Source organism: Alligator sinensis, unplaced genomic scaffold (assembly GCF_000455745.1).
Source record: "Alligator sinensis unplaced genomic scaffold, ASM45574v1 scaffold134_2, whole genome shotgun sequence".
Lineage (NCBI taxonomy): Eukaryota > Metazoa > Chordata > Crocodylia > Alligatoridae > Alligator > Alligator sinensis.
In genome coordinates this window covers 247,845-260,207 of record NW_005842941.1, presented here as the reverse complement: position 1 = coordinate 260,207, position 12,363 = coordinate 247,845, and the positions used below count along the sequence as shown (strand labels likewise).

General features: G+C 42.5%; 1 protein-coding gene across 5 annotated transcripts in view; it reads right to left on the bottom strand.

Annotated features, from left to right (window-relative positions):
* EXOC1 (exocyst complex component 1) overlaps window positions 1-12,363 on the bottom strand; it is a 55,295-nt gene that overhangs the window by 21,122 nt on the left and 21,810 nt on the right. For 3 of the 5 annotated variants that reach the window (XM_025192537.1, XM_025192539.1, XM_025192538.1), the window contains 3 exons: window positions 11,096-11,149; window positions 5,938-6,087; window positions 3,890-3,995 (listed from right to left, as the gene is read on the bottom strand). In XM_025192537.1, coding sequence (XP_025048322.1) covers window positions 3,890-3,995; window positions 5,938-6,087; window positions 11,096-11,149 — 310 coding nt within the window. The remainder of the gene's footprint in view (window positions 1-3,889; window positions 3,996-5,937; window positions 6,088-11,095; window positions 11,150-12,363) is intronic. The other 2 variants (XM_006036278.3, XM_025192540.1) reach the window with 1 other exon arrangement.

Genomic DNA, 12,363 nt, shown 5'->3' with positions numbered 1-12,363 from the left:
GGCCAGCGGGGATTGCGGACCACCCGCAGACGCCGCTGGCAGTGTCGACAGCAGGGTGGCAAGTGGCAACTGCCTACAGGCATCGCTGACACTGTCCCGGCACCTTTTTGTAGGGGGTGCATCACCGTGCTCAGGGGGTGCACATGTGCCCGCGTACACCCCCTATATGTCGCCCCTGCGAACATGTTAAACAGTATGGCTGGAAGGCATATTATATTTATTGGTACATTATCAGTTACACTGGCCAAAAATAGCTGATAGCCAATAACTTTCTTTTTCCTTTCATCGGTGCTGATCCAATATGGCATTGATATATTGGTGCACCTCTACTTTTATGGAAGTCCAAATATACTATGTCAACTGGATTGCCCCAATCCACCTGCTTACTGAAACCCTCAAAGGACTCCAGGAGCTGGTGAGGCATGATTTCCCTTTGACAAAGCCGTGTTGATTCCTCCCCATCAAGTCATGTCCATCCATGTGCTGAACAATTTTTTTTTTTATCATCATCATTTCTACCACATTTTCAGGAACAGATATTAGGCTCTATAGTCCCCTTCATCCCGTCTAGAGCCTTTTTTAAATATGGGAGTCACACTGGAACTCTTCAGTCCTCTGGCACCGAGGCTGTTTTTAATGATAGGTTGCATACTACAGTCAAGAGCTTAGCAATTTTCTGTCTAAGCTCCTTCCAGAGCTCAGGGTGAATGCCATCAGGTCCTGGTGATTTGCTACTGTCTAGTTTATCACACTAAACATAGCACACTATATCTAAGGGGTCTGTGAAAAATTACTACGATCAATCAAAACTATGTGAAAATCCATTTTCATAGGCGACGCATAGAGGGGACACATGCCCTCCTGACAGGGCCATTCCTACCACCGCCGGTGGCATCAAAAGGTGCTCGATGTGCCCCCCTACAGTGGCATACCAACACGGGGGCGAAAGGTCAGTCCCCCAGCAGCACTTCCAGTTTCGCCGCCGACTGCCAGAACCACCCCCACCAGTGACTGGCCACTGAGGGACACCCCCCAGATTCAGGAGGCACCAATCGCCCATCTCCACATTTATAATTCAAAGGGGTCTACACCTGCATTCAAAATTTCTAAAGGAATCCGCACCACCATTTGAAATTTTTTTAGGGGTCCGCAGATGAAAAAAGGTTGAAAACCACCGACCTAGAAAACTTTTTATTGTTTCCTTTTATGCCTCTAGCAAGTTTCTCCTCAAATTTTCTTAGCTTGTCTTATTACAGCTTTACATATTACTTGCTGGTACAACTGAACCAATATACTGGTCCATATTTTAATCGGCACTGATAAAAGGAATGCAGCCTGGCAACTTGGACAGCAGTGTCTGGCTGGTAAGTTTGTGTGGGGGAGGAGTGGAGGGAGATGGAGGGGGGGGGGGCAGACTGAGGTCCCCACAGTGACAGAAGAAGTGGGACTGGGGCTGCCCAGCTGCGGCAGGGCAGAGCATGGGGCAGAGTCATAGGCAGCTCATCCTGGGGGCATGGTGCGGTGGAAGGGGAGACTCCTACCACTGCACACACCCCCAGGGAGGCATGGGGGGCACATGCCCCTCAGATCTGTGCATGGGGCAAGGGTGGGCTGCGGGCTCAGGGCCAGGGGCTGAGCCGGGCTGTAGCCCACCCTATAGCCCCCCCTCCCAGTGCTGCTGTCTGCCCAGCCCCGAGTGCAGCCCCAGCCCCGCCCCTCCGCCAGGAAGAGGCCAGAGCAGCCCACAGCCCCAAGCATGAAACCCACCCTCACCCCACGCACAAATCTGATGGGGAGGCACCCCCATGCCTCCCCTGGGATGCATGCAGCAGTGGGAGCCACCCCCACCCACCCTCAGCTCCATCCTGTACCACACCCCGGTTGGACAGTACCTGCCTCTGCCCCATTGTCTCCCTCACTGTGGAGGCCTTGATCTGTCCCCCCACCATGCTCCTTCCCCCCATAGATTTACCAGCTACACACTCATCTCCAAGCTGCCAGGCTGCATATCAGCAATCGGATTTGTATCAGCCAAAATGGCCGGTTAATAGTCAGCCATCAGTATTGGCCAAAAAATTTTTCATTGGTACACCCCTGCTTGCTAGAGTTCATGTTCCTTTTTATTTTCCTCATTAGGATTTGATTTCCACTTTTTGAAAGCAGCCTTTTTTCTGCCTATTACTTCAACAACTCTTCCATTAAACAATGCTGGCTTTCTTTTAATCCGCTTTCCTTTTTCTTTTTGGATTTGCAGTATGCATTTGTTCTGTGCCTCCAATATGGTGTTCTTAAACAGTTCCCATGCTGTTTGCACATTCTTCACCTCCTTAGGCACCCCTTTTAACTTCTGTTTAACTAGCCTCCTCATTTTGGTATAGCCTCCCTTTTTAAAGTTAAAAGCTCCTGCGATAGATTTTCTTCTGGTCTTTCCTCTTACATGGATGTCAAACCCAATTGCACTGGGGTCACTATTGCAGAGAGACTCAGTAACACTTACCCTTTGCACCAAACCCTATGCACTACTTAAGACTAGGTCTAGAATGGCCTTTCCTCTTGTACATTCCAGGACTAACTACTACAGGAAGCAGTCTTTTGTAACTTCAAGAAATTTGGTCTCTGTATCCCAGCCTGCTGTTAGAGTGACCCAGTCTATTTGTGGATAATTTAACTCACCTATTATTACTGTGTTTACTGCTGTCCCAGCCCCTCTCATCTCCCTTAGCATTTCTAGCTCACTGATGCCGCCCTTGTCTGGGAATCAACAGTATATCCTGTCATACTTTTTTATACTGAAACCTGGAATTTCTCTTACCAGTTGAGAAATCTCCCTTATTTGACTTAATGAAGTCTTTGCTATAGAGTGCTACTCCCCCTGCCAGTATGACTTATTCTCTCATTGCTGTACAATTTGTATCCTGGTATACAGCATCCTATTATCTTTCTAAATTAAATTTAGATTTTCTAAGTAAAACAACAAGTGGAATCCACCATTTGAAAGAGTGCATGAAAGGCTTCAATTTGCTGCATTACAACAGACAGTCTAGTCACCAGCATTCTTTCATTTTAAATTAATGGTAGATTATATGCTATAGGTCATTTAAAATGTACAGCTTTATCTTAAAATGCAGTATAGCAGATAAATAACTCAAGGCAAATTTCACGTTTTTTCATCAATGCTATTGCTTGCTAAGTGCCAAGTCTATTTTGGATATAACTTCCCTTCATGCATACCTGAATTTTTTCCTCCCCCAAAAGGGAATACGTGCACTCTCAAAGGAAAAATTTAAAAGGACAAACTAAGCATAATTTCACATTTTCACTATACGTACATGGATCCCTCAGAAAACAAAACCATGTATACAACCCTATAGTTAGAACTTGTGTTTACATAAGGTTCCACACAAGTTCCTATTAAACAGAAGTTTCTTAATATTAAGAGAAACAAACACAGCCCAAATAACTTTCTGATGATGAAATGATTTTCCTCAATATACTCGGGTGTTAAGACATTTGTCAGGGTTTAAGACAACCCTGTTGTCATGTCTCAAGCTATGATGAGTACTCACAGTGAAATATTCAAAATTCATGCCACATCTGTGAAATCATCCATATATAAATCCCCATTAGTACTACTGGAAGTGTTGCAAACAGAAGACATGCAGGTCAGGCCTTTGGGAAGGCAGCAGTTTTTGCACACACAGAGTTTCTGATGATCATATTTGTCTTTCAACTTTCATTTAGTCTAACAAATGCGACTTCACAGTTGGGGCACAAAACTGTTTTACAGAGTTGGCTGTGGAATGTGTGTACCATAAATACTTATTATCATGAAAAAACAACAAAAAAAAGAAACAACCAAAAGAAAGGCATGTGCCTTCTGGAACCTTACCAAACTTTTTTCCTTCTTTGGTTGTGCCAGTCATCTTGATTTTGGCAACCTCAAAGAAATCTTTTATTTCCCTTTCATATAGCCGTGATAAATAATCCATGTAATTCTTAAAAGAAAAGAAAACACAAGTAAGTATATATGGTATTCTAAACAAATGTAGCCATCTAGAATCGGCAAATGAAATGAAGGGAACTATGATCATGATGTCAAGCATATGAAAAAGCAGACTCTCTAAAGATCTTAGTTAAATAAAACCTAAGGCTATGCTGCCAGGAAAACCCACAATGCCATGCTCCCAAGTGGATTTGTTGCTATCTCACCTCCCATTGGAATACACAGACAGAACACACAAAGCTACAAGAGACCATTATGCATTTTTTCAGAAACCATTTTAGGCACTTGCTTTAGAGCTTTAATACTTCAGGCTTCAGTTATGAATATGGCTTCTTTAAAAAGAATGGTATATTACTGAGGTGAGACTTGCTATTGTGGAACAATTCTTTTCCTCTGCTATACCTGTAAAATTTGTATACAATTTATGGTTAATTTTTCACTGCATGGTACTTACCCAGTTTAAAACAGCATTTAAACCAGAGGTCAATGTTTTTGGCCAGAGTACCAAAAATGTCCCAACCTTGACCCACGCCTCAACTTGGCGTCTTGGGGCAGATGGCAGGGAAGTTGCAAGGGGCCCAGTCCTCATTGCTGGTGGTGGATGCACATGCACCTCCCAATGAACAGCAGGGGAGGGACCAGGGTTGCACTGCCCCAGCCCCTTTCCTGCCATGTGCCAAGGCACACATGCAGCCATCGCCAGCCATGGAGCCCAGGCTGCTCACAGCAAGTGGCAAGCAGGCTGCAGACAGCTGCACTAGGGTCTGGAGCTCTCGCCTACCTCCATAGCTGGCAGCAGCTGCAAGTTCACCTCGGGGCACAGGGTGGGGAAGGAGTTGGGGTTGAACAACCCCAGGCCCTCCCCCTGCCATCTGCCCAGAGGCACAAGTACACCCACTGCCAGCAATAAGCTGGGCAGGGACTTTGCAGACCTCGGCACAGCAGCTTGCTGCCTCCCAGTTGCCTGCCACAGTCAGTTTGGGGTCTGGGCAGGCTCCTACTGCCTGCCACGGAACCCATGCTGCTTGCAGCAGGCACTGGACAGGCTGCAAACAGCTGCACCGAAGTTTGCAGAGCCCTGACCCAGCTCACTGCTGGTGATAGCTGCATGTGCACCTCTGGGCAGACAGCGGAGGAGTAGCCAGGGTTGCACTGCCCCAGCCCCTTCCCAGCTGTGTATCCTGAGGCACACATGTAGCCGCCACCAGCCATGGACCCCAGTAGGGACTTTGGACCTCAGTGAAGCTGTTTGCAGCCTCCCGACTGCCTGCCACAGTCGGCCCAAGCTCTGGGCAGCTGGTGGCCGGCCTGGAGCCCGCGGGCTTGCAGCCTCCTGGCCACCTGCTGTGAGCAGCCAGGGCTCCGTGGCTGGCAGCAGCTGCCCAAAGCCTGGGTCAACTGTGGCGTGCTGAGCAAAATGGCCTTGCATGCCAGGCATGCCAGGGGCTGCCAACCCCTGCTTTAAACTTTTTTTAATTAAAAGAAAATAATAATAAATAGTTCTGCAGAACTAGAAAAATCTGGCTATGCAGGGCTTGGGAATTTGGTAGTGGGGTAGGGGTGGCAGTATTCAGTTACCGCTGCTCCCTGCTGCCAGATTTCGCAAACTGCGAGGAGGCCTTCAAGCCACATGCCAGGGTTCTGCAGGCCAGATTTGGCCCATGGGCTGTGGGTTAAGCACCCAGACATTACACAATTAAAAAACCCCAAAAAAACAAAAAACAAGGATTACTGATGTTCAGGAGAGTTTACAATGTCTAACAAATATAGAAAAATGAAGATACTATTATGCAGGCAGCAGAGTAGAAGATTAAGTCAATGGTAATTGAGCCATATTATTTAAAAACAAAAAAACAAACTTGTGATTCAAATTTTAAAAAAATAATGTGGCAGCTCTGATGTATAAGAATAACGCAAGGTTGTGTCTCACATACTTTTGTTAGCCCATCATATTTTCCATAATCTGTATTCTTGAGCCACTCCATCAGTTTGGCATATCGAAGTAAGTCTCTGTGGAAGGGATGGTGATTGGGTAACATCAACTCGACAGAGTGCTGGGCAAGCGTGGAACTTTGATCATGACCCTTAACAGAAAGCAAAAAAAGAGTTAAACATAAGTCTGGGGGTAATTTCTGTACTTCCCACTAGAGAAACTGCACTGAAGAAAAAGAAAGAAAACCCAAAAAGAAACAGACTACAATATGAATGAAAATAGTTTTTTTTCACATTTCATTGGTCTGAGCTACAGACATCTGATCTTAGTTAAAGGACTGGGTGCTACACGACACAAATAATAAGAAACACTTTAAAACATTCTGGATGAGGCAGGCAGCAACACCTAGCAGTAAGGTTGATCAGACTCCTCCATTTAAGACCATCTTTTATGTTGATTCCAACTTTGCCAAACACAAACCATTTAGGTTTACAATTTTCTAAGCTAAGCATCTACTCTCAGGCTGAAGGTTCATTTTGCTTTTTGGAAAGTGTCAAACAAACAGTTTAGCCATTTCAGAGAACAAAAATTAAAGAATACTAGAATTATTCTGCCCCGGGTGTAAAACATGCTATTATGTTTTAAGTTTTAGCTAACCCAAGTTATGGGGCAAAGACCTAAAAACTAGCAAAACTGTTCCATATTGAAAGGATGGACCTTTTTCTGCTGTTCCTGTGAAAAAGCTGCCCTCAGCTCCATAACTTCCTGTGTCCCCTTTGTGCTGTCAGGGAAGCATAGACCTACCCTACTTGGGCAGTATGATTCCCGTGACCCAGCAGAAGTTACCCAATGCTGTAAAGTCAGCATCCGTAACTGTTGCCTACTTTCCCTAGAAAAAGGAAGCATGCCTACACAGGTCTGAAGATGGAAAGACAGGTGACGAGCTGGTAGAACATAGCCTGTGTAATGTACGTCAACCATTGAACTGCTTTAATTTTTGTGATCTGCCAGCTTAGATCACTGAAGCAGGAAAGCAGTTTAGACTCACCTTTCCTATTGTACCAAGCAGAAGTCAGACAGACATGGGAAAATTGGGACCAAGTAGATATAGAAAGTTCATTTTGGAAAAAAAAAAAAATATAGAACTCAACTTTTTAACTCATGTTTGTGGACACGCTTCATTTAAATAAATGGACAACTTGACACTCAGTCAAACATGAACCGAAAAAAAATAACCTAAACTAGATTGTCTCCAAGCTTTCCTGGATTTGCACTAAGTAGGAAACAATTCTTTATTAGATATTACAGCTCCCACTCCTAAGTTCAGAACCATACAAGCTGTACAACTACATGTACAAAATGTTAAGACATGAAATGAGGTGAGAGAAATGAACACTAAAAAAAGAAGGATTCCTTGACTGAAATGTCTTTTTCTTGCTTGTCCTAGCAACAAATTAAAAGTGAAAGTTATTTTTCTCTCCAAAATTAATTAAAACCTTTAAGTTACTTGACTCCAGCAAAAAACACAAAGGAGTAATTCTGAGAGCTGTTGAACCTGTATGCCTTTGTAGTTGTGATCTTGCTAAGAAACAACACACAGATACTAGCCACTCAGCCAGTTCTGATAAATACACAAAATGTGTGCACTTTGTGGTCACATTAGGAATCGTGCAACTTTACTGCTTTAACTTTATATACAAAATAACAAATATAGATCAGCTGGGGGTTAAAAAGTGGGGGGGGGGAGGGATAATTTATAACTTTAGAACAGCACCCTTTATAGTACTGTGTTACAACAGGATGTACATTACTATACTAATAGCAAATTTTCAACTGCTTTTTGACGGCCATTTCTACGGTTAAGTTTTTCCCTGAAACTGGATATTGAAAACCTCTTTCATGTCATGCATTCCAGGGGCTGGCAACCTTTATAAAGGCACAGGTAAGAACAACCTAGCTCCAGTAACATGGCAGCAGTTGGGGAGGGGAAGGGGACAGAAGTTGCCTGTGCCCATGCCAGGTACAGACATCTGGGAGCTTCACCTGCACCACCACCTGCTTCTCCAGGTCCCCCACTCCTCAGTTGTGGAGCAAATATTGCTTTCAGGTGGTGGGGAACTGAGAAGAGGCCAGGCAACCGGAAGCTGCATCTGCGCTCCCGACCCACCTTCTGTGCCTCCTAGCTATAGTGTGGGCACAGCTAGAAGTTGCTCAGCCCTGGCTCAGTTCTCCACTAGCTGGATGGTGGACCCATGCTGCCACTGAGTGGGAAGTAGGGAGAAGCAGCAACAATGCTACCACAGCTTCCAGCTGCCCAGCTCAAGCACAAGCTCAGGCAGAAGCAAAACCTTCCAGCTCTGAGGGCTAGATTCAGTGGCTCCATGGGCCAGATCCAGACTGCAAGCTGTACATTGCCAGCTCCTGATCTATTCTATCCACCAGCTGTGCAGCATTATTTCCTATTGTGTTTCTAAGCTGTCCTATTTAGTCTATCTTCACATGATCCAAAGTTGATGGGGTTTCTATCACCTTTTTTGACAGAAGCCTAATCTGCATTCTAGCTGATGTTGCTAGAAACATTCTGCCACTCAGGCAATATCCTTATTCCATCTGATAACTCTTATCATGTCCCTCTTCTGCCACTATAAAAATGTATTTCTGTTTGGTATCAATAGTTTTAATATAGTTATAGTTGACAGTGTTTCTCCTTGTAGCCAGTGTTTAAGGTTTTGTTCTCTTACCTTCCCTTATGCTTCCTCCAAATTAGTCTCTCCCTGTTAAACATATTTATTGCTGTATTCTGAATAATTCATTCAATTTGCCTAAATATTTTTAGTACAAAGGGGCCCAGACTAAATGCGATACTCTAGATGTGGTTTCTCCATCTCTGCCATATAGAGAGAAATATCTCTTCCATGCATCACAACATGCTGCCTCTAGATATGTAGCACGAAATTACAATTGGCTGTTAGTTACCACAATACATTGCAAGCTTTCACGTACTTTGCTGTCCACTGTCCCTTAGGACCATTTCAAATTAAGGAATTACAAATGATTTTTCTTCACATTAAGCCTGGTCTAGGAAGATTAAAGTAACAGGCATTTTATTTTCCAAATCTGACTCATATATAAAAGTAATGATAAGAGCCCAGACAATTAAATGTTTAAGTATATCAACTGTTAAGTTAGCAATGGTTACTGCTATAGCCTTTGCAATTACAACAAGCTCTGGAGCTGCATTTCTGTTTTAAGTTTGACCAATTTATGTAATTTTTTTTGAATGATGTAAAAACAGTAGTTTCTTAAAAATGTATTTTAAAATACAGGGGACTGGATTTTAGTCTTATTTAAGTAGGACAATTAAACTTTATTGTCCCATTGTCCTATCTAATAAACTGACCCATAAAGGAGACTGCCTGTATTTGGACTGGATCTTTCATGTTTCCCAACTGCCTCTTCTACTTTAGGATTGTTTCAAATCTTTCCTCTTCTCCCCACACCCTCCTTTAAGGAAACAAGAAAAGTGCTTCCAAAGCAAACCTGAAGAAATAATTAAAGTCCTTTTAACAGAAATGCAACTCCAAAAATGTTAAAAACACAAAATAACATGTGCCAATTAACAATTTTTTCATGTACACTGAAATGAGCAGCTTCTCCACTCCATTCATCCAACTGCCTCAGATGATTCTATGCCATTTTTTGTAAACTACCATCTTCTCCACAAACATTTGTACCGGAGGCACTTTAAACATAGGCTTTAAAAACAAAGCATTAAGAAGAATTGTTGTTACTTAATTTGAAATTAGAAGTTAAACAAAGGCATGTTCCCTTGGAGACCACCAGCAGTTTGTACTCAAAAGCATGATTTCATTACTAGTTTATCAAACTGAATGTGGCCTATGAGGATGCAAACTCAAAAGGAGCGTCACTGAAAATTTAAGCAAAATATGGAACTTGGTGGGTATTAGTACCTATTCTGAGCATGAAGGCCAGAATTCTTTGCAAAGGCAATATGGTGGGCACACGCTCACACACCCCTAACAACCAAATAAGTTTGTCATTTGTATGTAGTTCTCCTCCAGTATAAAAATACCTCCTTCAACGGCAATGAGGCTTAGCTAAATGGTGTGGGTTGAGGTCATCTGACGTTAAAACAGAATAACTGAATCTCTCCCCATCCTAAACTTTTGTAAGAAGCGCAGGGAGGAACAAACAAGTCTGTACTTAATAGCACATCCATCCTGTTACTGCATTGTCTTACACGTCTAATATTCAAACTTAATTTGTGACCACAACTACACTTCTGCACACTCTAATAGAAAAAAAGAGACCAATGACAGAAGTAGCATGTCACAGATTTGCTTTAAAAGGGGAAGTTAAAAGATAAAGCAGCTAATAATGAAAATTTTCAGGAGTGCTAGTAAGTTATTCTTCTACAAAACAGAGAAACATCTCATTAGAGGGCACCTTCACCCTGCCATAATGAACAATGTTTATATAGTCAAATGTAAAGTTATGTCTGGACAGGATTATACAGTATTATTCTTTTATATGGAAAACATTTTTCCTCGTGATAAGGAGAGCTATAAATTAGTTTTTAGATTGTCTATATTAGTTGCACAAAATATTACACTTACTACAAAATGAGTTGTCCAAATGAATGTTGAAGCAGAACCTGCATGGTGTGAGGTACAAGGGAGAGCAATGGCAACTAAAAGAGAACTGTTTATTTCTCAGTCACTAAATTTGAGATAATTGATAAGCTGGAAAAAGATGGCAGACACCCTATACTTTATTAAATGGGCATTTAACATGTTTTATAACTAAAACATTTGATTTTATGACCACGTTTTGGTCCCAATTAGCTTAGATAATTTTATCTATTGTAGTTCTCCTTCATAAAAACAACAACAACAAAAACCTTATCACTATGTTTTCTTAATTATACTTCAGAGGGCAGGTGAATGCTGTATCTCCGTATTAGGGGCCACGAAGCTTGAGTGCCAATACAACCAAAAAAGGTTGAGTGCGGTTCTCTATAACCAGTAGGGCAAGTTTCCTATTTGTAAAGGCAAAGTCGCAACTATTGGTTAGGTTTAGCAAGCTTAAAAAAACTGAAGAAAAGTTAGAGAAGCTTGAATCAAACCCAGTGTACTCACAGGAACTGAAAGACAGTAGGACCTGTTATAAAGCTGAAGTAGGATCTGAGTAAACTAATTGGAGATAAAAATACAGGAATAAAGAGAGCATTCAAAAAAGAAAGAAAGAAAATGAGAAGCTACCAAACATATACCTCCCACAGGAAACAAGTCTAAGAACATGAATTCTAAACAATTCACAAAACAGCAAAACCAAAATGAGACAATTTTACTTGCTACAAGAACCATAAAAGAAGCATCTACAGAACTTAAGATATTAAGAACTTTAAATTCCATAAGTCCTAAAAATACTTAAAACCAAAATCTAGTGTAGATCTTTAATTCACACTCAGATTTTAAGTTTTAGAAGTAACATCAGTTATAATCAAAGCAGATGTAGAACTGGAGTACTCTGCTCCAAGAAGTACCAGGACCAAAACCCTATCTGGTCATGTAAAATCTGGTTTCCACTATCACTGCAATCTACCATATTTCCAAATCCATAGCTTCATCATAGCTCCAAGCAGCTGCAGAGATTGGAACTCAGCCATGTTTCATAACTGGACTGCATGAAGCATTGGAACAATAAGAGTAATTGTAGATTTAAAGAAAATCTAATAGATTCCCTGATGCAATTTGAGTGTGTGCACGCATGTAAAAGTGAACGCACAGTGGGAACAGGTGCCCTTTAAAAAGAATGATCAGTAAGAGAGCTTGAGTGTTTAATCTCTGTGTCAAAGCTGAAGGATAAGATAGTGACTGTACTTAATACTGCCTTACAAAAATGAAGCTTAAAATGCATGTTAGCATAGACACCTTTGTGCAGAAATATTACCATATTCACCTGAATCCAAAATGACTCTGAATTTAAGGTGACCCCCATAACTAGATTCTACGCATAAAAAATGTATACATTTGTTATAATTTTACGTGTACAGAATTTAATTATTAGAGGGTCATATTAAATTCATCTCCTCCATTACTGCAGCTAGGGAAGCACTGTCAGGGGGAGGAGGTGGAGCCACCAACTGCTGCTCCCCTTTCCCCCCACCAGCTTACTCTTTGGCTCCAGCTCCAGCCTGAGGCACAGAGAACATGCATGGGCTCAGGCTGGGGCTGGGGCTGCATGGCCTGGCTAAAGCTGGAGTAACCATGTGCTCCAAGCCCAAGGCTGAAGCCAGAGCCAGAACTGGAAGGTAAGCAACAGCAGGGACAGAAGCTGCAGGGAGCAGGCAGCAGTTATGGCTCTGACTCCAACCCCCAATCAGGGCCAGACCCAGAGCTGCAGC